This window comes from Tauraco erythrolophus, chromosome 1 (genome assembly GCF_009769465.1).
Source record: "Tauraco erythrolophus isolate bTauEry1 chromosome 1, bTauEry1.pri, whole genome shotgun sequence".
Classification (NCBI taxonomy): Eukaryota; Metazoa; Chordata; class Aves; order Musophagiformes; family Musophagidae; genus Tauraco; species Tauraco erythrolophus.
The window spans coordinates 130,580,964-130,607,586 of NC_141465.1; the positions used below are offsets into that span (position 1 = coordinate 130,580,964).

Here is a 26,623-nt window from a genome sequence, read left to right on the forward strand (position 1 = left end):
GTTGGAGGTTGTAGCTTCACAATCCTTAATACAGCTCTGCACGCACTCAGATCACACAAAGTATTTATAAGGTGTGCTAAAAACAACTACAAAGAAACATTTTGATGAGCTCATTTCCTAAATATGTACAAAGCTTGAAAGGAGTAGGACAGGACATCTTGCCTGCTGTTATCACTGTCACCACCACTCAGCCTACAGTCACCTTCCAACAGTTCTCACCAATTCATGATACTTTGTATGAGAAACAAAGTACAATCCCAAACGTGCTCTAAAGGTCAACGCTATGGCGTTGTGCACAGGTTTGAACCTGTACTTTCATAAAATTTTACTACCAAGAAAATCAAAATGCTCAACTTCTGATCATGATACTTACTTTTTAGTAGTTCCATTTCCAATGCCCAAATCTGTCACAAAGAAAAAGATACTATTGACATTCTATTCATTGAAAAGCATTAAATAAGTATTTGTATGTTTGTGGTTCAATACTTACTGCCTACAAGATTGGCTAAAGATGAATCCAGATCATCTGACACTAATTTGTTAGGTGGTACTTTGGCAACTGGAAGACTCTGGTTTTGAGAGGCCACTGTTGGTTTTAGGAGACCACCTAGTTCATCAAAGCCTTGGAATGATAAACGTAAAAAGCGATTTGAATCACAGGCTCCCATGAATTTCATGACATTCAGTTAAACAGACAGCAAGTTCAACACAATGGCTAAAATACAGAATTTAACCTAGTGATGCTACACTATATAACAAGGATAAAACTTATTATGCCTCTTGATAAAGGAGATATTTACCACAGAAAGGAGATTTCACTTTACTAGTTTAATCTACGTGACATCAAATTTACATGGAACGGATTCACAATGACTGGAAAGTAATCAAAATGTAAAACAAAATACAAAAACATTTAACGCATTTCAATCCTACAAAAATGCATATGCATTTGCTTTTAGCAGATCACTGCTTTGCCCCAAAACAAAATTCAATGTCAAGAGACCAGAAAGTATTTACGTTCCAGATGCTCAAAAGAACAGAAATAGTATTAACTATGACTACAATCCAAATTAATTGTGTAGGTTTTGGTAATTTATCATTTCCTTAACATTGAAAGAGTAACATGTAGGCAGAGTGCCAAAAACGTGTTGCACAGATCTATACAATTAAGACACAACTTTAACTCTACCTCTTCTGACCACACTCTCTACAAATACAGACTTAATTCCACTTGACAGCACGTCAAAACAAAGGCTGTTCACTGTCTGAAGGTTTAATGCACAAAATATTGAAGTGAAGGAAATTAATGTAAGCATTTCAGTGTGGTGCACATAGAAGCAGCATATAAGGAAAAAATATTTGAATATCAAAGAAAAACCAGATGAATAATGCTATTGACCTTTTAAAGTCAACTTTCTTTTCTTCAGCTGGAACACTGTCACAGCAGTGTGAGTAGATACAGATTAAGAGATTTATACCTCAAGAATAAGAAACGAAGGACATACTTCATCTACTTTAGTAAATGCCTTACCACCAGAATCTAGGATGACATTAGAAGATTTGTTTCCAAACACAGACTCAAAGTCAACATTAAGGCCAGCTGATGGCTGTGGTTGAGCAACAGGAGATGGAGTGAACCCTGTGGGGAAAAAGAAAAAAGTTGAATGTTTTTATACAGCATTTCCTATGAGTTTGTCTTCTTGATGCAAGACAAGACAAATAAATATGTAGATTATTTAGGTACCACAGAAAAACTAGGAATACCTCAAAGGTCCAGATTACACCTTGACATTGAGAAACATCTAAGAGCTAGAAGCAGTTTATTCGAACTTTATTTGGAGTTACTCCTCCAAAGAAAGGTTTTGTCTCAAAAAATGGACAGACAAGCCATAAAGGACATTCCTCCTTCCCCTAGTTGCTAAATCTCTGAACTATTCACATCTTCCTTATTCTTTTACCAAATACTTACAATAACTCACTGAGGAAATAATCATCATGCTTCTCCAAGAAAAGAATCTGGCTGAGTACAGAATCTGTTTCAAGATTACCTGCCTGAAGATTATTTCCTCCATGTTTTATCTTAGTTGAGCAGCTCTCATATACAATTGGAGCAAGATCCATACTGTCTCAAGATGACTAGTAATGCCTCTGATTAGGCACTCTTGCTACTAATAATTTTTATAATGTTTACTTTGTTATTTTTGGACACACGTTTTGCATGAGACCGTATTTTGGAGTTCAGTTTCCAATAATTAGCGCAAGATACAGCGAGCTAAAGCCAAGCTTTAACTCCCATTTCTGTCTGAACTTACTCCATTTATCTCCTACGTATCTGTAAAGCAGATGTAATCTCCTAGTAAGTGTTGTCCAAATATACAACTTTTTTCAATACTTAAAAAAATGTATCACAGTGCAAAGCATTGTGTATGATGTTAGGAAGTATTAAGTTGATAGTCCAGTAAAATGGAAGGGAAAACTGATTTGTTTAATGTTATATATAACCACAAACACAAGTCTGTACGTACACGTGTGCATGCACAGCATCTTGTCATCCAGGCAATTACAGAAGTAATTATTCGTTTCTAGGAAAAGCACCCAAAAAATGCAATGCCATCTGGAGAAGTAGCTCCTCTGGCTCCTAACAGAAATTTCGGTGATATGGATAAATAAAAGCATCACAAATACTTCAGTAGTAAAACATCACAGTGAGTGGAAATAACTGACCAAGAATACTTCTTGGATTTCATTTAGCTTGCTGTGACAGCACCTCATTTCAATCTTACTATTTTCCTGAATTAGGTCACATTTCACCTAAAAAAATTAATAACTATAGGATGTTATCCTTGAACATGAGCTTCACAGAAAAAATAAATTTGGATTACTTTTTCCTACTGATTTGTCTTAAAGGAACATGCAACTTGTAACTCAAAAACATCCATCTCTAATATTTAAACAATGTACTTTTAATTTAAAACAAATCAAAGAAACAGCAAAACATGGGAAGCAGGAATGTGGGAAAAGATAGGGAGTAAATAAACAACAAAAGAAAATGAGTATCTTTATGACAAGTATACCATCAAGTTGTAACAAGCCATTTCAGAGACTCTGAAGTGCAGATAGGAATTGCTTTGATGGGATGTCCTGCAACTCTTAAAACCGTGCCTGTGCCAATAGAAAATCTGACTTACAAATGTTCATATTTTTCTTTAGAAAACGGCCTTAACTGAAACAAGCCGAGTTTCCTGCTCTCACATTTGAGGAAGTTTCAAGCTTTATGAAGCTAATGAGATGAGACGAGCCAGGAACAAACCAACGAACTCTGAGTCAGCCTCTGAAAAAGATCAAATCCTACTCCTGGTATCAACCACCAGCCCAGGGCATTTTATCTAACATGGATGTTTTGAAAGGTGCAAAGGTCAGTACTTTTAATGGAGTTCCTTCAAGAATAAACCAACAAGACTTGGCAGAAACTAATCATCCTGCTTTTTGGATATGGAACAACAGGAAGAGTCATACGTAGTGTTTAACCTCTCGTTACATGATTCTCGTTAACTTCTATTCAAAGACAATACACCAAAGCGTGACTTTATGGTGCTTTTAAGAACTAACTCTTCCACAAAACATTTATTGAAGGTATTCCTAAACCTTGAATAGCAACAATGTCAACGCTCCCTGTTCGACGTGGTTTAGATAAATTATCACCTGTCACGGTCCCATCTAGCCCCTGTCAGGATAGTATTCCAGAGCCAGCACCAGTACTGGGTTACTACACAGACATTACACAGCTGCACACATGACCAGCCAGTGATTTAATGCAGTGGGTACCTCTTCATGTTCTGTTGCAAAGCTTTGTACCAGTTTAGCGCACTGTTTAAGAGTGATACATCAACACAAAAGCCATAAGCAGCAAGAACATCCCAATCCCTTTATTTTACAAGCAATGAGGTAGAGTAAGATGAGAAGACACTTACAACATGCAAGTCTTCTGTGTGATATGTAGCAACATGTAAACTACAAGAGATCCTGAAATGGGGAGATACTCATTTCATGTTTAGACTAAATAAGCCTTAGTTGAGCACAAATTGAAAAAGTATATATCGTTTGTGACAACACATCTAGCACAAGCACATGAATAAAAGTCAGAGCCACTGTAATAATGCGTTTCTGTAGCCACTAACATACCTACTCATTCTAGGCACACAACACATTCCAATTTCTGTGTTTGTGGTAAGGCTGCATCCCATTACCTACCTCCAAATAGACCAGCTACAGAAGAAGGCTCATTGCGGAAATGAGAAGCATTAGGGTAAGCTTGAGGACCACAAAAAGAATCTGATAAGGCGTATCACACAAGAGAGAAAGCCAGGAAAGGAGAAGAAGGAGAGTTACAGAAAGAGAACCAAGATACACTGTTTATCTGCTATTCAGAAATTTAATTTCAGGTCACTCTATAAATCCACATATACTCTAATAACATAGAACCAATGGAATGAAATCAATACACATCAGACACACAGTAAGAAACAAGTTTACATTATCTACAACACAAAAGGGGAAAGCACAGATTAAAATTTACAGCTATACTAGGATAAACACTTTTCCTTTTCTTTTTTTTTTTTTTTTCTTTCAAGCAAATGCCATGTTTTACACCCTTGGATGAACTGAGCGTAAAAGCCTCAAGGCATTTTTCTTATACCTGAAGTATAAGGATACAGCCCAATAGTGGATTCATATTTGGTTGCCACAAAGGGATTTGGTTCAGTAAATGGATTGTAATGATCTAAAGAACCAGAGAGAGTTATTTTAAACCCACATTCACATTATCATAGCACCTAGTTTGTGCTTCAGCTAAAACTGCATTTACATTTCACATATCAACCTGTCAGGAGATCACACTTTGGTTCTAGAGAAGTCTTTAGAGAGCGAGATGTTGGAAGAGGATGCACTATATCAATGCTATCCACGTCCAGCGACCTCAGGGCTGTAGCCTAATGAATACTACACATGACAGCGAGCGTCACAAAAACCCACCAGGCTCCTTGCTCACAGCCCTGCACCGCAGCAACTTTTTGTATGACTGCAGGACAAATTACAGAGGAAATCGATCTGATTGAGTAATAACCTTACTAAAAAAAAAAAAAAAGCTGTATTTCAAATGATCACTCTACATTCACTTGCAGCCATACAAATTTTACTGGAAGCATGGGAAAGACCAATTAGAAGCATAGGCCATATTATTACACAGTAGTACCAGCCTCAAGTGTTTGTATACCACTGCCTCAGGCAATTAATCCTCCCTGGGAATTGTGGAGAGAAGTTCACAGCAAGAGGAGTTGTGCTTGAAGATCTTGCTTGCTTTCTCTTACCAAAGACAAGCTAGGAAACTAGGCTAAGGTGACAAAGTGTAGATGGTATGAGTATCTCTAAAGAGCTCCTTTTGTCCCATCTCTGTTAAAAATATCAAAGATATCGAATATCTAAGAGTCTGGATTCTTCTGTGATCAATTCTAGTGGGGTTCAATCTGCAAAGAGAAAGCCCTGGTGGTACAGCACGATTGTCTTTCAACCCAGCTTTGCCTAAGAACAGAAGTGACATGTAATTAATTGAATTTTAGTCTATGAAAGCTAACTTAGTTCTTCATGCTAAAGGGTAATCAAATTACTACGTAGTTGCACCGACAGAAACGTTAGAAGGATTTCTAATATGACAGCCATGCTGAATCACCTCCAAAGTAAGATGTCAACAGTTTTAAAAAGGTGACTCATTAGTTTATTCTCTAGTAGGCAGACAGTTTGAGTAGACCGTGCATCAGAATGTGCATGGCTTTGTTTTGTTAACGCCAACACAATTGGAGGGAAAACTACTCGCTATCAAAAAATTAGGTTAAGCTCCTATGTTTATAATCAACATCTCAACCTGAGGAACAAAGTAGCAGCATTTTCTTTTCATACATATGTAGTGTCTTACCTTCAAATTTCTAAGCATAAGAGACTTTGTGTAAAACTGCACTCACACAGCTGCTTTAGCTACAACTAAGTTCCTTTACATCAGGTAGAATCCAATCTAGGTAGCCAAGCCAGGATTTTAACATGATTTTCAAGGCACAATTACTAAATCAAGTTCTAACATAGCACAAAAGTGAGCCCCAAATGACCAGCTTCTAGTTTCTGAAAGGCCCCACAAATATACTTTATAAACTGAAATAATGTTAAAATCTTTAGGAAATAGGAAATTAGTTTAAAATGGTACTTTACCAACAAACATTTCATGTGTGGGTGTCCTACTGGTGAAAGTAGATACATCAGAAGACACAGACAGATGAGCAGCATCGTTAGCTTTTGTAAGGAAAGGATTTAGGTTTGGAATGGCATCATCAACACTATCAACAGTAGCAGAAAAAGGATCTGTTCAATTCCAGAGAGCAAGAGAAAGAAGAAAAGGGAGATGGATTTAGTTACATGCTGCTTCCCAGGCATAGGAGAGTAAGAGTTAAGAAGAGTCCAGGAAGTATAGTTTTCTCCTGACATCTCTAAACTTGGGATGACCTTGATAATTGTTTAGTTTTCAGATTGCCCAGAATTATCCGTTCTCTGCTCAAGAAAAATACTACAGATATTAGCTACACATCTGCTTTTTAAAAAATTAATATCATCTTAGTCTTATAAAGCGTGCTTCTTCCATAGTGTGTTTTATATTGAAAATTAGTGTGTTATTCTTCTTTTAACACAATCACTTTTTGCTTCGCTCAGTCATGTCCTGATACTTGCAACAAATTCTCTGGAAGGGAGACCGCCGCTTAGTACAACAGAACTCCAGGTACTAAGCATGGATTCAATACAATACCATCCTAAGGATGGATTTAAAAACCTGACCAAAACCAAACAACGGAGCTGTACTTTTATTTCTTCTTCAAATTGTGTTTATGGATTTCTTTTTAATATTTTCTTTTTTTTTTTTTTTTTTTTTTTAACTGGGTATCATGAAATTTTCAAGAGGTACGAATACAGCAAGGTAGCATACCGGCCAAAAGCACTTTCCTTACTACCTGGGGCATCAGGACCAACAAGGTTGTGGTGGATATGCCATTAGCTGCCAGCAAGCAAAAACCTGCTCTGCTTTGAGGGACAACAGCCAGCAAGCAGTAATGAGGAAAATGTTCCATATTAAAAAACTGTTGGATCATACTGAGGGAATGAAGGAAACATGGATCTATCTGAATCACTTCCTGAGACACATAAGAGAGTTTCAAGGCTTCCTGAGGATGGATGCAACTGCCAAGCTAAAATACTCCTGTACTCCAGGATCCAACAGAAACAGGACAGGAAAGGCAGCTACAATACTTGCTGACAGAAAGAGCTGTGGTTTACCTGTCTGGCTTCAAAGCACACAAATCCTTGATGGAAAACTCAAGAACTCACTGGTGAGATCAGCAAGAGTTGCACCTAGCCCCTTCTGTCTTATCACAGTGCCTAAAACTGCAACTTACTCTTCTAGGCAAAACCATGACAGAGAAGTGCCTGAAGAGCAATTGTAAGAGATTTTTTGAGTACTTCAGTTTCTGGGTTTTGTTGTCTCTTTTTTTTTTTTTTTTGTTTCAAAAAAACCCCACTGGTTAGATTACCAATTTATCGAAAACTCTCGTAAATACTACCATGATGTGTGCAGCAGGTTCAAACTAAGTTATTTTAGTTATATCTCCCTGAATCCGACCTCCTGATTCTTAGCTATAAATCCCACGTAGCTTGATAACACGTAGATTTCAGTCATATGCAAGTCCTAAAGAAAACGAAATTTTAAAACCATAACTGCATTATTCTTTGCAGGCTTAATACACGCTTTGATTTGCTGCAAGTTCAAGATATCTTTTTCAGTAAGACCTGACTTCTCTCCCAAATTGCTTGGCTATGTTGCGAGAATGAATGAAGTACCTTAGAAGGCCTTTTTCTAAATGATTCAGCCAGCAAAATGACAGTATCAAACACTGAATAAAGGATAAGCAGAATAAGCTAATACAGTATTTGTAATATATCACAGCAATACAAAACTTTGTACTGTCTATGTATGTTTTAGATAGTAAAATTACCACTTAATGCCCTTGTAGACATGCCAGTCAGCCAGTCACCTGAAACAGAGTCCTTGCTTTCAGGTACTGCTTAAAACTGCTGTGCTTTGAATGCTATTCTAGAAGCTGTAGAACAAACAGATTTGACAATAAAACAGGTCAGATTATCCTTTTATCAGCTCCTGTTTGCTTTTCCTGTTGCTGCTTCACATTCTTCTGATACTATTGGTTCTCCTTGCAATTGGAAAAAATCCAAACAGGTAGGTCAAACTGATTATTTCCACACCGATCCGTTTGTTTTGCTTCTGAAGTTTAGGTACAAATTGATAGCTGGCAAATACACCAGACACAGCTGGAACGGTCTCTGAACAATCCCAATAAACAGCTCAGATAAAACAATATGAAAGAAGCTAAAGTGGACACAAAATTTTTAACCATATCTGTTTGAAACTACTGTCCACTGGAATTATTTTTACACATGCACTCAACAGGAAAATTACCACACACTACTTTCTGTTCCTAAATCTCAAGGTTGTATATGGGGTTTCATATGTTTTGACTAGCAGAGACAACGTAATGAAACTTCAGATTATCAAGATTTTCTCAGAAATTAAATCTGTTCTCAGACTCTTCGCTTGTCTGCCTCATTCTAATTCTAGCCAGCGTGTTCAATCTTGTCCTAATATCAAAATTCACCAATGCCAGTGACAAAGGTAACTGAAAATTAATTGGCTTCGGGTAATTTACATCCTTGCATATTCAGATTTTAAAAATTGCTGTCTCTCCTGACAGCAACACCTCATTTTAATGATTCAGGTGCATTTAAAAGAGTAATTTGAATTTCACAATTTTCTACCTATAAGTTATCCAAGTACAAGTATTTTACCTGAGGGAACAATGACAAAGGTTCTTCAGTGGCATCTCTTACAGTTCGAAAAAGTAAACTGAAAATACACAATTACAGAATCCATTCTCCAGGAGTTTTTAACCTCGTTAGCTTTAACAGTTTTGGAAGCGCAAGACAAAAGGCAGCCACTCCAATGTAACGCCTTCGGAACAATTTATCCTTTTATTACATACCTAAGAGCTGCTGCATAAATTAACAGTAACTGAGTTTAGTGCATTGCAGCTTGTAGCTGGTTAGATACTCTTCTCAAAGTCACCATAAACACCAAATACAAACATCAGCATGGCAGAAAATTACCTAAGGGAGGGACGCTGTGCAGTGGTTAGAGCACAGGACTGGAAATAGTTCAGGTTCCATTCTTGGCTCTGCCACTGACTTGCCGTATGACTTCGGACAAGTCAGTTAATTGCTCAGATTTCCCCATCTGTAAAACGTGGAAAGCACTTCTTATCTACCTCACCTACGTGAAGTGAGTGTTCATGTCTGTGAAGCTGAAGAGGTTGGCTTTTTTGATGAAAGGTAACACGAAAAATCCCAGAATTTTAGCCTAAAATTTTAGCAGACAATCCAAATCTCCACAGTTAATTACACCTTAGCAGTATTTAGAAACGTGTCAATAGCAGGCAGGTAGATCAATGACTGTTACTGAAGACTCTTACCAGGGGTAACACAACATTGAACAAACACAGACTTTCAGACTCAGTTTTCAGGTTAATAAAGCAATGCTAGATTGTGATGTGACCTTTGAGAGGAAGATAATTTCCTCTTTTCTCTCTCACTCATGAAACGAATAGGATAAGCTGAAACAGAAGACAGCTTCCAGAAAGCAAACAAGATGAGTCAAAACATCCCTCTCCATTTCTAAACTTTAAGTCTATTAAATATCGAAATTTGTATGCATAACTCACATGCTCCTCACTGCATCTTTCTCGAGATGCTCTGCTCAGCAAAACTAAGTCTGTTTATTTAAACTACATTTATTTATTTTTGAAGCTATGACATATATTAGTATGGTCCCCATCACTCAAAACTGTTATTTCCCTCCAAACAAATGTGAGAGCATAGACAAAATGCAAAGCACCCAGCAAAAAGTAAACAGGAAAATGGAATACATACACTGCTTATTATGAAGATACATTAAATAACTAGAAAGATGTTTAGGAAAAGGTACAGCTTATGAAAACAAATAGTGAAGTAAAATTTCAGCACAGGATTATTTTGATGCCTACAAAACTTTCTGAAGTAGTGACTCCCCATTTTTCACATCCTAAAAGAAAGCATCTCTGCAAGCATCTGATTCATTAAAAAAATAATAATCTGGAAATAGTCAAATAGTTCAGGAGTTTACTATTTCATTAAGCGTTATTTACATAGAAAAGTAAAAATAAACCCCTTTAGAGGAGATTTTTAACCCTCCACCAGTATAACCAACAGTGCAAGCAAGCAATATGTTACCTACACTGGAAGCGTTCTGGATCATTGCAAAGCAGCAAAGAGAAAAACAGCTCTGAGTAAGTGACTCAATGCTCTAACACTCAAACTAATCTTTGAGTAACATTCATGACCTTCTACAACACTCTTGCTCACCTCCTTGGTTTCAGGACTTGCCTGTATCAATAAAATAATCTAACATCTCATTCAGTCCACCCCAGCAACTGGGCAGAACAACAATTTGAGTGTTCTGAAGTGAATTTCAGAGGGAATAGTTCCTTATAAATTTGCCTCTTCACTTCCAACCACAGCCTTTCCCTAATTTGCCTTTGCAGTTAAATGAAATACAGCAGAGAATTTGTAAAGAGGTGCCTTATTTTGTTTTCAATAACTAACTCTGGCTTTCCTTGCCATCTATGCATAGTTGTCACAACTGTCTCCTTTCATGCCTCATCCAAGTTCTGCTCTATTATCACCTGCAAATTTGATTTAACATTAAACAAGATTTAAAATGTGTGTTAAAAAAATTCTGTATGCACGTTCTCATGTATGTAACACGGGCTACTTGCAGCCATCTTCACAGAACTGACTTCTCACAGCTAACTTTCTGCAGCTTGCTATGCGACTCTTGAAGGCAACAGCTATGAAGCTGACAGAGCTTTTCAACAATTCAAGTAATTTCGCTATAAGAACTGTCATATAAAAATTCTCTGTAGTCACTACATGCTGGTACATTGTTTTAATCCATACCCAGGTTTGAATTTTTCCACTCCCTTCACCCACTTGTAGCTTTGTCTTTGAAAGATCTGTTTTTAAGGAGGAAACGACCCACACACTCAAGGAAACATTTACAGAGACACGGCCACAGCAACTGGAACCTTAATCCAATTCAGAATTCTTACCTCCCCAGGTACCTCCTGCTTGTGAAGCAGCAGATATAGGATGTACAGACGGATGAAAAGTTGGCTGCAAATCCAGCAGATCATTTGGCAGCTTTGAAGTGCTACAAAGATAAATTAATACAACTGCTTGAGCTACATCACAGTTTTCAACACGAGGCAAACGCTAGTGACTGTCAACAGTGAGGAAAGCTTTGTTACAAACTGGCTGTCACTAAATGGACAGAACCAAGCCAAAATCAGAAAAGCTGGTGAACGTCACGTTTTCAATCCTGTACAAAAGGGTTAATTTAGCAAGCTAAGTTCTATGTTATGCCAAGTGACTTTTGTTAAAGCTGAGACAGAAGGACAACCAGTCTTCTCATCTTCCTCACAGCTCAACACCAGGGCTAGAGCATGCTATGTCAGCCATCTTCAGCAACTTTTAAAATAACCTTATGAAAGCTCTACAGTAGAACAAAAGCAGACTGACAGAATGAACTCTAACAGGCTGCACCACCAAAATGTTACATCTAAATTCCACAACCCGTATCATTTCACTATCAACTGCTGCTGAGAAACTGGCTTACATCTATGAGCTACTGAAGAACTTTGGCGAAAGCAAAATACAAGAAACTTTGAAATACTTTGTCACACACCAGTTGTGTGAATTAAAACTCATTTAAATGCACGTTTTAGACTATTCAAAACCAAATTAAGACCTAAGAATGACACTTGGAAATGAAGACTGAAATCTTAAATACAACAGCTACAATAATTTCAAGAGTCAAACAGAAACAGTAGAATTCATTCTCTTACAGAGAGTTCATTTCATACTTTAAATTAGTCTTAAAAAAAAAATGGGGTACTGGTGTTGCCCTACAACTTCTTAGCACACAAAATGAACCAAAACATGCATGTACAGCTGCTATTATGGACAGAAGCTAAGTCACTGTGCATCCAAGTATCTTCAAAACGAGCCTGGCACAAGTGTTTAAAGCTAGTAGGGACATCCTAGATCCTAGTGTATTCTCTTGCTGATGCCATCACTTGTATCATTCAGTTTTACTACTTCATTTCAACAGTGATTGGAATCACATTTTGCCACTACTGCTCCTATTAACAAGCGGCACGGTCTGGCACAGCCCTGTTAACGTGAGCAGCAGAACCAAGACAATTTTCAAGGTAAAGCTTGTTCAAGTTAATGACAGGGATTAATCAGACACGTCACATCTAATAGCAAGCAACTGAGCTCATGAAACGAGATAACCCCTTCGTGGCAGCTCCTACTGTAGAATCTGGTCTTTGCTCATTGCAGTCATACTGACAGCAAACGAATCTAAACACGAAGACAAATTGGCATTTGTTTTTTTTTAGAAGAAAACACTCTTGTCTTCACTATGTAGCATTTGTGGCTGTTTAAAGAAGCTTCATCAGATGTTTCTATGTTTCAGACCTCTTAAGAAGCAAGATCAGATATTCAAAGTTACGCCCATTTCAAATATTTTGGCCTCTAAAAAGCAATTTAAAAGAAAATCTTTTTTCAAGGAAGTCTTCCAGTTACTAACACTGACAGATTCTCTAGCTCCTTAGATGTGACTCAGCTATTTTCCACGTATTCTGTGTCAAATAATTTCCACAATAGCTTTCTAATGGGAAAAGAAGGCTGTCAAAGTGGTGACTACTTCTAAAGAACAGCAAAAAGCTAAAGGAGACATGTAGATTCTGATGTGAGCTCTAACAGAGCAACTAAGCAATCCTTCAGGTTTAGGATCACGCCCAAAGCAAAAATATGTCTTCAGAAAGCCACTTCCTTCTACACTGATAAAAGCGCTGCACCTTCTGCTACTGCTTGATTTGACAGGTATTTCACAGAATGAAGATCACACACTTAACTTATACCAACAGCTCCTGCTAGTCCAAAATCAGGATTAGCGTGCAGGGAGTACTCTTGCACTATCTTTGCAAGTCCTTGCAGACAGAGATGTTCCAGATACAACTCAAGACTGCAAAACCTGCCTCTCCTCTTTCAAACCCTGTTTCAGGCTTTCTTTTTTCTGAAAATCTACCAAGAACATTTGTTATCACTCTACTTTTAAAGAAATCGAAATATAACTGTAAATTCAGTATTAGCTTTATGACCTCCCAAACTGAATTTTTATTTTACTTTTCTCAAATTAACTTCTTTGGGGACAAAGCATTTGTGTTTTACAACTCCAACCGACAGGCTCACCGACTGAGAACAGCTACAGGGGCTGTCAGCAGTTGGTTCTTATCAGAAACTGTTCTGCAAGTGGACGATGAAAACACACTTTGCACGTTATTTACGGCAATAGGTTATTTTACCCATTAACTTTACCCAAAATATCATTTCTTATCACACCACTAATGTACTCTACACCCAACCAACCCTCTGCAATGTATACTCTGCAGCAGAAATTTAGAGGAAATCCTAGCTGCAGTGCATCTCAGTGAAGCAACACCATTAAACGTACCTGTTTGAAGAGCTAGGGGTAGAAAATATATCAATGGCTGGTGTAGTCATTATGCTTCCTGCTGCAGTCGACACGGGAGAAGCTGCAGTTGTTAAAGAGGTATGAGGTTTCTTGGCAAGTTCTTTTAGACGCTGTTCCTGTTGGGAAAGTGAACGGGTGTAAGAAATCCAGAAGCAACTTTGGAAGTAAGTAAAGCAGAACTTAAAGAATTATTTTTATTTATTCCATACATTAGTGTCAGCTACTTGTAATTACAAGAGTCAGTGGTACCACAAATCCTTCAAAAACTATTTTAACAAACCCTCCACACATTGTATGTTATATGTATAGAAAATTCTACTTCCAGCGCTTTACCAGCAGTACACGTTCAGTATTAATAACTGTTTTTTCCCTTTTCTCCTGTAAGAATCTTAACAAGCTATCAATAAAACATAAGAGCAGCATTTTCCACTAGAAATTCTGTATGCCTACCTTTAAAGCTTTTAAGCGAGCCTGTTCTTCCTCTAACGCAGCTTGTTTTTCCCTTTCATCAACTTTTGTGAGGGACAGGCCAGTGCTTGCAAGGGAAGAGACTGCGTTGGAAAGGGTGGTAGCCCTAAAGTAATTGGACAGGAGAAAAGCTGGCTGTTAATAGGTGACACGTGGTAGGAACATCTAAAGAATGCTTTGCTTGTATCCACCCAGTCTCCTTCTGAACTCTAACACTGGTTCTATCTTACACTGTACAACACAAAGTGATAAGTTTAAATAAGATACAGTGTATGAACTGCAACATGAAAACATACTATTTACTCTTAAAACTGGATTTTGGATTTTCCCCCTTAAGTGTTTCCCCTTCAAACCACACCACAGAATTCATACGTGAAGCCTTTGCTCTTTTTCTGTTTGCCTAGGTCAGTATTACTTTATTTTTAGATACACAGGAATACCTGGGCTCCGATTCAAATTATTGCTAATTTGACAGATTTATTTAAGAAACTATCAATGCAACTAGTATATGCCAGAGGAAAAGTCAGCAATTTATCATCATGTTTAAGAGTGTGTAAATAGATTTAAGATAAATACCTAACTTTTAACACAACCTAACCTTATGAGAGAAAGCAAATATTCTGAAAAGTAGCTAACCAAATGCTGATAAGCCCTAATATTGTTACTGCCATAAAAAAACCCATATAAAATATCACTGCCTTATTTTTTTGAACATGCAATAAAGAAACGTTATTTAATTTTGCAAGTCTTCCTCCCAACATTAAGCTTTTTTAAATTTAAACAATGAAGTTATTTGCTTTAAACAATGAAGTTCGTTGCCTAGAGGACTTCTCTACATTGCACTTTGTGTTTTAGCAAGCACTCAAAATCAGTGAATGCCCTTTACCATACACATTACGGCTTGAATCTCCAATTACTTTAAAAATCCATTCTTAATCTAAAGATTTCTGGAAGCATTTCATTGCTTTTAACAAAAAAGGGATTAAAGTTGAGATGTAAGAGTCAAGGGAAATTAATAAATAAGTGTTGCATACTTTACAGAAGTCCAGTTATTAACATAACATTAACATTTGCAAGCAGTAACCGAAAAAAACTTAGTTTCTCTTCTGGAATCCAAGATCAGATGTTAAAAGTAGAACTACTACATGAGAGATTCTAAAGCAAGTGCTTGTAGCTCCTTAGATCCTAGTTCTGTTGACATGGAAGAGGCTGTCTTAAGTACTCAGCAAAAGATACAACAGCTTGCTATTCTATCATTGCTAATACAAGGCCTTGAACACAGCCTAGACAAACCTTAGTTTGTAATGAAATCGAAAATAACGGATTTAACATTTGATTCAACAATTGTTTAACAGTCAAAGGCATAAGCACCTGCTTGCAGCTGTGGAATCTTTTATTTTCTTCCCTTCTAGAGAAGCTAAATGTTGTTCCAAAGCATCAAGAAGACTACTCGGTGCCTGCAAAGAGACATTCAGGAACAGGTTTAAAGAATCTAAGGTGAAGCAAATCAGTAGCTAAAAGACTCTCAGAGAATGCGACTGTAGGGCACCTGGAACAACAGCTCAGAATACTTATACTGCGTCTTGGTGCCCTGTACATACGTAATTACTGAAAATATCAGGTGATGTACTCTCCTCATTGCATTACTCTGTCATAATGACTCACCAGTAAGTACTGAAATATGTCAAGAGACGTTAAAATTAACAGCTAGGAAACAGCAAGCAGACAATCGGAAGCAGCCAGTATTTCAAGAGACACTAAAAGGGAAATTGTACCTAAAGTCATGTCGATGTGCACGCTCTGCAAGCCTGCACAATGATTTCAATTGGCACATGGCCAAAAGCAAGCTTGCTAAAAACCACAGCTTCATAATATCATGTAAAAGCTTCATTATGTGAACTCACAAATATAAATTGCATCGTCAAGAATGAGAGAAATCAGGTTGTCTTAAAACTCCATTAGAGTATGACAGAAACGATCTATAATATTTTATGACAGGATCATTGCATATAAAAGCCAGGCTCTGTCAGAGGCTGGATTTAATCACAAACTTAGACACAACTTCGTGACAATGTACGCACGAAAGCACAAGTGAATGCCACAATGCCAAGTTTTTCTGATTATGCAACCTCAAAACAGACATGTACTGGCAAAAACATAATAGGGTTATCTACCTGTGAGAGATCTGGTATGTCTCCTCTGTCAATTCCAACTTGCTGTAATAAAATAAACGAGCTTTAGAACCTGTTTGCTTTTGTTAAAGGCAGAGATGCTCAAAAAAGCAAAAAACATTAAGATGAAGTCATGTAAAAAGCACAAATCTGTCCATATACATTTTAAATCTCCACAATCTGAAGTCTACAATGGTTGGTCATAATAAACTCTTCTGGTAAATGTATACACATTTAAGTAGGCATGTTACAGAGATACTTTAACAGATACAACCTTAGAAATAAAAGGGTGAGAATCAAGTGTTTCAGAATTTTAAGGCTAGAGAAGTTCACCTATCCCACAATTTCTGTGGTAAGTTTTCAGACCTACAGATATATTTGCTAAAACAAAGCACCTTCCAAGTTTTGTAAAGAATCTGTTTTCTAAAATGCAGATCAAACTTCAGATGTTCTGCAGCAGGATATATACTGTTAAAATAGAAAGATTAACACTCTCAACTGCAGTTGATAGTGCTATCAACTGAAGATAGCTGAAAGCACCTATCATCTCTGATAGAGATGTTCTGTCAGGACAGACAGCAAGCCCAGCTTTACAGTTTAATTTTTTGTTAAGAGAGATGAATAACGAATGAAAGCAAAACAAGAACAGGAGCACATCTCAAGTGAGGAATTCTATAACACTAGGACATCAGTTCAGCAATGCTTCAGAAACAAGAATGCAAGAGTCTAAACACATTTTTAAAAACAAACCAAACATTTTGCAAAGTAACCGCTTTTTCTTCTATAAACACACCTATAGTCAAGACATCTTTAAAAAGATAATCACATGTTCATCTACTTGTATCAGTTTCTTATTTTTGAAGCTGTTGTTTCATCTAAAACTTACGGTAGAATTGTGAGTTTCAAACTAGAATGCAGCTAGAATCATAGAAAGCAGAAGATCCCACGAAGTTGCTTTATTTAAGGTGGTTCTTCAAAGAAAGCTCAAAATCATTATGTAACCAATGAAAATTTTCAAAGCATATTTATACACTCTCCTTAAGTAAAAGATAAACCAGCGAGTATTTTGTAGTCAGGTTTTTCAATACAGTCCCCAAATGAACTGATCACTAAGGCCGGGACTGACAAGATGACCCCCGATGGAACAGCAATTAAGCTGGAAGGAAGAAGTATTTGCTACACAAGAAAATAAGCACTTCACAAGCTGTTGCAAACTAAAGGGTAAAGTTTGGCTGACTGAAAGTTTACCTCTGCAACTTTAAGGAACTCCGAGATCCGTGTCATTCTAGTGAGGAACTTCTTATATATATCAAGGCCTTCTTTGCACTGGTTCTTTTTCATATCAAAGTACTTTTCTATAAGCAGTAAGAATACTTGCATTAAATAAGAAATCAAGCATTCTGCAAAGGATACACAAAGTAAAAGCAGATAAAACAAGACCTGCAGATCTGTTATTACGTGAACTGCAGAGTCACTGTGCCTAATTTGCACCAAACGACGAAAGCTCCACTGAACATGAGCTAATGATCCCATGTGCGCAGTTACTCCTTACCTGGCAGGTACTACATCTCACAAAAGCATGAGCACCCTGAAGAGGACAGTCAGGTTTAAGAACAGGTCACCCAAGGAAATGTAAATTCATCCTCTTGGGGAAAAAAAGGCAACTTTACAATCTGGCAGTCAAATATCTACTCTATTGCAGTGGCCACACATCAGGCAAGATTTTTAAATTCTCTGCCAGAATGATGCCTCTTGTTATGGGTGGTCTACAATGAGGTACAACCAGTTACAAAACACCGGTGCTGAAAGCGAGAAGGTCCCACCCTCCCCCTTGAAATAGCACTTTCAAGGCCTGTTTCTATATTAAGCTTCACTCAAAACGAGTGAAAGCAACTGCATGCTAATTCTTACTGAGAGCAGAGTAGACAGGGGCTTCAGACTGGAACACTGGCTGACTTCAGACTGTCCTTTACTGATTAATTAAGAGTTTTGCTTTCCATTTTGCAAGCATTGGGTAAAACAAGCAATCAGGTAGCTTGATCCAGTCACGGATCATCAGATTATTTTCCAGTTAATTATTTTCCAAATTTAGGCCACCCTGCATCTGCCAGTGTGTGCAAATGAAAGGGCCTGAACCCTGAATTTGTAATTCCCCTTCAAATGTAAGATATGTTCCAGAAACATAAGCCAATCAATCATTAAAATCAACCAATATTAAAGTTTTGATAACCAAGCAATCACAGATCCTGCAACTACAAGTTTGGTACTGACCATAACTTACTCTACCTAAAAAGAAAAAAAAACCTGATCCTGTTTCTGAAAAAAAACCCCATCAATATCATGATTCAGGTTTGCCACACAGTTCAATGAGACCAAAAAAACCCAAAACAAAACAGTGCAAGAAAAAAAAAATAAAGTGAAGAAAAACTTGAATTGGCTTTGCTTTCAGAAATTCACCCGTCCCTGTATACAACGCAATGGAAAATACAATTGGACAGAAAAACCTTGGACATAAATCTGGCTTGGAAATCACAGTAATATTTTGATGTTTTACAGTAAGACTATTTCCATTTCTCAAAAAAGAGCAGCTCTTTGTGATTGTTTACAGAGCTCCCTCCCCAAAGTTTACCATTTGCACGAAGCAGTTATATTTACCCAAGAGGTTAATAATCCCTTCATTATACGCCGCAAACAGCCTAATGGCATCTTTGAAGAGGAGCATGAAGGCAGCATTAATTACACCATTTGTAAGTTCATTGCTGTTGACCTAGGAAGACCAGAAAAAAAGCTAATTTAACTGAATTGATCCCGTATTGAAAAACTTCTAGTTGAACTCTGGTACTCTGTCCCAAGGCACGCTTTCCAGTCACCTCGCTGACTGTTAATGGAAACCAGCAGCACAGCAAATCAACAAATCTCTCGGCACAGAATTAAATCAAATCGTTTTGGCAGACATTTTTGTTAACTAATGTTACTGTTGGCTAATGCAACTAAAAGACAGAGGGCAGAAGTAATCAACTTGTAAATGAACAGGCAATTCTTACACAACGTACGCAATCAACACCACTAAATTAGCACGAAGCATTCTCTCCATTGAGTACCATACTACTTCCTTCTGGTTTCTTGGGGGTGTATCAATGAACAAAATGATCTGTACTCTTTAAGCTCTGCAGGTAACATGGACACAAAAGGACAAAAACAGAACCAAGTTCAAGATCTTTAATCCTGACCTATTTTACAAGCTTGTGCAGGTTGGTACAAAGTCAATAGTATGTTAGACATGTACATGCTGCTAAACTTACATTGAAGTCAAGAAGTGCATCCATTTGATTTTGTATAATTGGTACAGTTTTTAAGAGTTTTTCTGTGCTCATTGTTCTCATCACTCCATCGGCCCTGTTGTGCAAAACAAAAGAAAATTCTTCACCTGAATTTTGAAGGCAATTGTTAGTGAGAAACATGACGTAGAAAATAAAATAGGTCATCAGAGAAAACATTGAAATCACGGCCATTCAAAGCAGGCATTCTCATGTTTAGGAATGCTATCTGGCCAGTACAGCTGTGTACAAAATGCAGTGTACAAAAGCAACGACTTTTATTTGGCCAAAATATGAATCCAAGATGAATTTTTATTCAGAGGAAATGAAACTGATAGTGCTTAGAAATACAGCAGACATATGGTGCATCAGGTAACCCAAAAAATTACCTGAAGGTTATTTCTGAAGTGAATTTTTACCTACACTTTTTCCAATCACCTGACTATTATTTTGTGTCAGTTTTGGATGATTTTATTTTCAATTAAAAGCACTAAGAAAGAACAAACAAATGTGACAATACATTTCGAAGTTTTTTCATAAAGGTTAGAGAGACTACATGATACTTCTTTTTAATGGCTGACTACCAGTATTTGCTTATTAGTCGTCCAGATTAAACAGACTAAGACAAAAAACATCCAAGAAAAGCAGCAAGAGAGGAAGAGATTAAATCATCTCAGTGACAAGAAACAACTGCTTTCTGTCAGACAAATCAGCCTTGCAGTTCATCAGCATGCACACAGCAAACCAAATGTTTCCTGCAAGGGTAAATCTCACAGGGAATTTGCACAGAAAAGGCTGTGGCTGTTCTCCAGGCTGGAAGGCAAAGGGGAGCACGCTGCTTCCAGTTTTCTACTTGTGTCATATACTCCCTCCTAAGAGCAAACAGCAACTGCAATAAGCCTAACACGGCAGGGCATGGGAGTAGGGCTCCTGAGAAAAAATGAGGTGTGGAAAAGTTAGATTGCTGCCACCAAAACCGTTATTCCCGCTGGCTCACAGGACCTACGGGCACACGCTGTGGGCTGAAGAATTCACCTCATCAGGCCTAAACCATCTGATTATAAAGCAACTGTGTAACGCTGTAGTGTAGCCACAGCCACCTGAGCACACCACAGCCTGCACGCGGAAAGGGCTGCGTGTTTTCTGTTGTTCAGACTCCAACCATCTCCGAAGGCAGAAACGGGGACAGGAGTCCAAGCGTTCTCCCTTCACTTTACCATCACATTTCAAAACAAAATGGACTGTGCAGGATTAGCAAGGAAGTATAAGGGATTTGGATGGTCTTCTCAGGCCAATTTCAAATGGCTTTGTAACACTAATGCAAGACATAATTAGGCAGCCCACTATAGCAGATAATCATTTAACAGTTTTAGGTTGAGATTTTTGCGGTTAGTTAATTCTTAACTTTTAAGCATCAAGATAAATTATCCTGTGTACAGATGATAAAGGACCTCGAATGCAAAATGAAAATTATATTTTTAAAGGTTAAAAAGCACTGCACATAGAGATAATGGACTGTCCTGGTTTTGGCTGGGACAGTTAGTTTTCGTTTTAGTAGCTGGAATAGCTCGGTGTTTTGGATTTAGTCTGGGATTTGTTATGAGAACAATGTTGATAACACACTGATGTTTAATAGTTGATGCTGAGATATCAAGGACTTTTCACAGTTTCCCACGTTTTGCCAGTGTGCAGGTGCCCAGCAGGCTGGGGAAGAGCACAGCTGGAACAAAGGGCCCACAACTTCTAGGTTATCATTTGAACTTAGACTTAGGCTGCAGGTCCTAATTGGCCAATGGAATACTCCATATCTTGCAACCTCATGCCCAGTAAAAAGATGAGGCTTGACTGGGAAGTTTCTCTCTCGCTCTCTTCAGATCTTATTTTTGGGTGGGCTCTTGCTCTTCCAAGATTACAGTTTCGGGACTAATTTGTTTCAGGATCACTGTCTAAGATGGGATGGGCATTGGTCAGCAGATGGCGAGCAACTACACTGTACATCACTTGTTTGTATATATTATCATTTTTATGTATTATCCTATATTTTATCATTTTGTTACAATTTTTATTACTATTAGTTTTAATTTTATTTTAATTATTAAATTGTTCTTATCTCAACCAATGAGTCTCCTTCTCTTTTCTTCTTGAATTCTCTTCTCCGTTCCCCAAGGGGGGGGGGAGGGTGAGCGAGCAGCCACGTGGTGTTTAGTGGCTGGCTGGGTTAAACCACACCATGGACAAAGAGGGAAAGACTTTCAACCAGGACCAGCAGTACATCCACGATCCAGCAGTACATCCAGATCTCCAATGAAGGAGATCTCCAGATTAACTCCATCGTTCACTGTAACATGCAATTTATCCAGCTACTGTGTTATTTTACATGCAAACAGGTACCTACTCTCACCAAACAACCTTCTCTTCAAGAAGCTCACTTTTCAGAGAAAATTTTAATTCCTGGAGACAAACTCTTCTGAGTAGCCTCTACTATAACGTTCTGTTAAAAGTATGAACTGCACTACCTTTACAAAGGTAGTAAATGTCACACAGACATTTGGGGACAAGAACAGAGAAACATCTGGAAGGACTGCAAGGTGTTTCACGAAACACCCGTCACTTAAACATTCCAGAGCTAGAAACACAAGTAAACTGCATAGTTCCCTATACTACGTGCAAGACAAAGTAACTTTGTGATCTATCGTGGAAGATGTGTCCAAACTTCTACTTTTTGGATATATAGTTTAATGCACACCATTTTTCATTTCTTTATACTAAGTTGTTAATTTTTAAGGAAGTAAAATTACAATAACTGAAGTAAAATATTTTTGCAATATACATAACTAGGCAGTTGAACCTTTGTGTGTCATGGGAGACATTCAACCAAGAAAAGTACACATTACTGTCGGTACTAAGCTGGAGTCAACACTGGTATTTTCCACTTGAACTACAGGACATAAGACAAAACCTCAAGATAAGTAAGACAAAATACAGTCCTTACCCTCTTTTTACTTTCGTGAAGTCAAAAGCCACTTGTCTATAGGAAACTGCCTTTTCATTCAGGTACCTACTATACCGTCTGATAAATGTTGACATGTCATAACCTAAAAAACAAGTTCCAGAAGCTTATTACTTACCTACTCAAAGAACAAGAACCTTTCTCTAAATAAAGGGCAAGATATTAACACAAGACAGCTTCATTAACTATAAAAAAACAGGCAAAAAAATATAATTTGTGCAACGAAGTACTGTGTACATCATCGCACTCATGTGAATCAAGATAGACAAAAGTGCAAATATCTAGAAAACTTGAACTACATAGAAGCTCACACTTCACTTCCTGAGGAAATTCACTTCCAAAAGCAAAACAAACTATTTTTATGCAAGTTCCCTCATGCTATGACAGAAATAACTACCAAAAAAATTACACGATGCTTTCACAAAGATGTTCATGTCAACTCCACAATACGTTCTCTCATTTGCAACTAAATAGAAAAAAAACAAAACAAACAGGCATTGCAGGAAGCATTAAGACATGACAGAAATTTTTCTATGTTAAGACAGTGGCAACAGGAAATATTTTGGTAACTGGCAGTCTAAGGATACAGACCAAGAAAAAGACCTGCTCATAGTTTATACTGAGGCCATGGAAGTTAAGGCTCAATAACATGAGGCAATTTGGTAGACCCTTAGTTATCACTGAGAAGGTTTCTGTCCCACAGCAACCACTCTGTGTGCCTGTTTTCGTACACTTGTGGCAAAAATTAGAAGCAGCTACATAAAAAGTAGCGCAGAAGGTAAGAAACCACCTCTGGAGAAAAAAAAAAAAGACAGCTACATATATGATCACAACTGCACTGAACTGCAGCATAACAGTTCAGAACAGTATTTCAGTTTAAAAATCTGAACCAGAGAAAAACTTATTTGCCCATAGAATTGGTCTCAAAGATGGACAGAAAGGTCTTTGAACAATTTCACAAAAAGTTAATTTTTCTTTATTTATTTTTTCTAGACACAGCTCCTTGTCTCACTGACATGCTCTATCTGATGTACTTATGATGCATTTACTGAAATTTAACGTACTAATCAAAATTTACCTCCCTAAATGTAGAAATCGCTACCAAAATCCTAGGAGTATATCAAGACAGATCCGTTTAGCTAAGAAAGCAGGAAGCATTTATAAGTGAGCCTTTCCTAAAAGATGCAAAAAATTCCTGCAGCAGCTTCTGCCATGCCACAACAGCATTTTAAATTAAGAAATGCAGTATGGGGTAAAACAGACACAAAAATTACTTCTTAAATGACAGGGACCACTAGAGCTACCAAGTTGTATTTTTTGTCCCTCAGCACGCTACTAAATTTTAAAGAAAGAGACTCCTTACCTTGCAATCCACTTTTGTCTAGGAAATTGCTCAAATTAAACAACGTGTTTCTGGACGCCAGATACTGGATAAAACGCTAGATGAAAGGAAAAATTTGAATGCTTTTACTATATTACCAATGAGCTGGAACTGAGGTAACAGTACTAAAAACCCATTTTATCCAGCTTGGGATATCCAGCTTTTATGCTTTAAGACTGATTTCAAATCTCGAAACTATTAAAAACAGTCAGTTGAATTTTCAAGTGAAGCTAGTTACTACTTTTTATGTAAAAATCTCAGAACAAATCAAGGTCACGTAGATATTACATGAAGGCTTCTGACTGAAAGACTTTGTTTATTTTAAGCCAGAATATAGAACTGGAAACTTCTGAAAAAATCTCCCCAAATACATTCTCATTTTACATGCTCACAACTGTTTCACTAACTGCAGTTTTATAGTAAGTGATTTCATTTTATCAGTTAGCCAAGGTATCTTTGCTCAGCAGACAATTGCAATGGTACTTAGCTTAAATGCGAAAACAAGCTGATGTAAATGTTTGCTTATAAATCAAATGTTAAATAAACATAAGAATCCATATAAAGCATTAACACAGTATCACACTTAGTACCTATCATTAGTTACACATAATTTTGAATTATGTTTCACAAAACGAATAATGCTGTTTTCACCTTCTAATGACATTTCAGATCACTGGCACCACATCTTAATTTAGCAGGAAAAATAATTTTGTCTTATGAACCATCATTTAGAGAGCTGTTACAAAATAAATCGATCATTCATTTGCAGGAACATTTTGCCAGAGGACAAAACAGTTCAGATTCATGTAACATGTACTACTGAATTATTTTCGTTAGCATAAATATATAAGTTACATAGAAAACTGACTGGAGAAGGGTAAAGGCACTCAGAACTTTGCTATAAATAAATTAAGCAAAAGCTGGAAGATCAAACATTTTCCAGCTTTTTACAAAGGGATTTACAGATTCTCTATAAACTTCTAGACATTTTCATAAGCACTCGATTTCCATGTGCACTGTTCAAGTACTATTTCTAGCTGTGCGAAGTTTCATCCTGAGCAGCAATCTTACCCTCATTACTTCGGTCACGCATTTGGCAAGTGACCTTTGTTTGGCAGTTTTCCTCTCAAAATAGAAAGTATTTCAGACAGTGATCCCATGAAATACCTTTAATTACTATGAAGTGTACTGGTATCAGTTCAAAATTTATATGACTCAAAGTGCAAACACAGCAAACATGTATAAACACTATTTTAGGAAGTGTCAATTATCCCAGCAATAATGCTTAAAAGTCAACATGAGAAGTTTGCCCTCTTGTGGCTTACTTAGCTTCAAAGAACAGATATTCACCAAGACCAGAAATACTCTGCAGCTAATCCACAAGAGAAATCAGTGTGTGTGTATATATATAGATATTATTTAAAAAATAAAACCAAAACCACTAAACACCCCCACAACCCATCCAGTTAGCCAGAAGAAGCAGTTACACAACCTGTAAGAACTCTGAATGAAACCCGAAATGAAAAGTTTTGGTCCTTGTCCTGTTTTTGGTTGGGGCAGAGTTGGTTTTTCCTTTCAGCAGCCAGAAGAGCTCTGTGTTTTGGAATTAGTCTGGGATTTGTTATGAGAAGAACACTGATAGCGCACTGATGTCTATAGCTGGTACTGAGCAAAGACCTTTCAGCTTCCCGTGGTTTTGCCAGTGTGCAGGAGCACAACAGGCTGGGAGGGAGCATGGCCAGGACAAAGGATCCACAACTCCTCTTGTGATTTGATCTTAGACTTAAGATTGAGGCCTAAATTGGCCAATGGAGCATATCATGTAATGTCATAACCAGTATATCAGTGAGGGTTGACTGGGAAGAAGCTCTTGCTCTTCCAAGGGCTCTGGCTCTTTCGAGGTCTCTCTTGGACTCTGAGTTCTATCTCCCTCCCGCTCTCTCTTCTGGCCTCTCACTCTTCCAGGATTGTGGTGTCAGGACTTCTCTGTTTCAGGACCACTTGCTGAGACGGGACAGGTGTTGTCCACCAGGTGGTGAGCAATTACACTGTGCATCACTTGTTTGTATATATTATCATTATATATATTCATATTATTATTTTATCATTCTTAATTTCATATTATTATTGTTATTTATTTGTACTTATCTCAACCCACGAACCTCCCTCCCTTTTCCCCTTTGATTCTGTTCCCCATTCTCCCAGGGGTGTGGGAAGTTGAGTGAGTAGCTGCATGGCTGCCCAGTTGCTGGCTGGGCTAAACCACAACAGTCCTCTCTACAAAATCCTACTTGTAATTTTCTAAAGGTATTCCTCTTAATTTCAAAATTCCTATCTCTTGAGTTATACTGACTGTTTGTAGTAAAAAAGAATACTTACAAACACTTTCTAAGAAAGCCTTAAAAGCATAGTTTCGTTTTTTTAAACACAAAATTCAAGCTGCTGCCGTTCTTGGCTTGGTATTTCAAAAAATAAAGCCCC

The 26,623-nt window shown here is 37.5% G+C and overlaps 1 protein-coding gene across 2 annotated transcripts in view; it reads right to left on the reverse strand.

The window, feature by feature from the left end:
- The window catches only part of PICALM (phosphatidylinositol binding clathrin assembly protein), a 74,611-nt gene that overhangs the window by 16,096 nt on the left and 31,892 nt on the right, over window positions 1–26,623 (reverse strand). Inside the window, exons 3-18 of one of the 2 annotated variants that reach the window (XM_086622143.1) lie at window positions 24,125–24,200; window positions 22,744–22,846; window positions 19,737–19,830; window positions 19,090–19,201; window positions 17,683–17,789; window positions 16,438–16,479; window positions 15,635–15,720; window positions 14,246–14,369; window positions 13,775–13,911; window positions 11,304–11,404; window positions 6,256–6,405; window positions 4,697–4,780; window positions 4,252–4,332; window positions 1,532–1,639; window positions 491–622; window positions 374–404 (exon numbers count right to left, since the gene is read on the reverse strand). In XM_086622143.1, the coding sequence (XP_086478269.1) occupies window positions 374–404; window positions 491–622; window positions 1,532–1,639; window positions 4,252–4,332; window positions 4,697–4,780; window positions 6,256–6,405; window positions 11,304–11,404; window positions 13,775–13,911; window positions 14,246–14,369; window positions 15,635–15,720; window positions 16,438–16,479; window positions 17,683–17,789; window positions 19,090–19,201; window positions 19,737–19,830; window positions 22,744–22,846; window positions 24,125–24,200 (1,568 nt within the window). The remainder of the gene's footprint in view (window positions 1–373; window positions 405–490; window positions 623–1,531; window positions 1,640–4,251; window positions 4,333–4,696; window positions 4,781–6,255; window positions 6,406–11,303; window positions 11,405–13,774; window positions 13,912–14,245; window positions 14,370–15,634; window positions 15,721–16,437; window positions 16,480–17,682; window positions 17,790–19,089; window positions 19,202–19,736; window positions 19,831–22,743; window positions 22,847–24,124; window positions 24,201–26,623) is intronic. The other variant, XM_086622152.1, reaches the window with a different exon arrangement.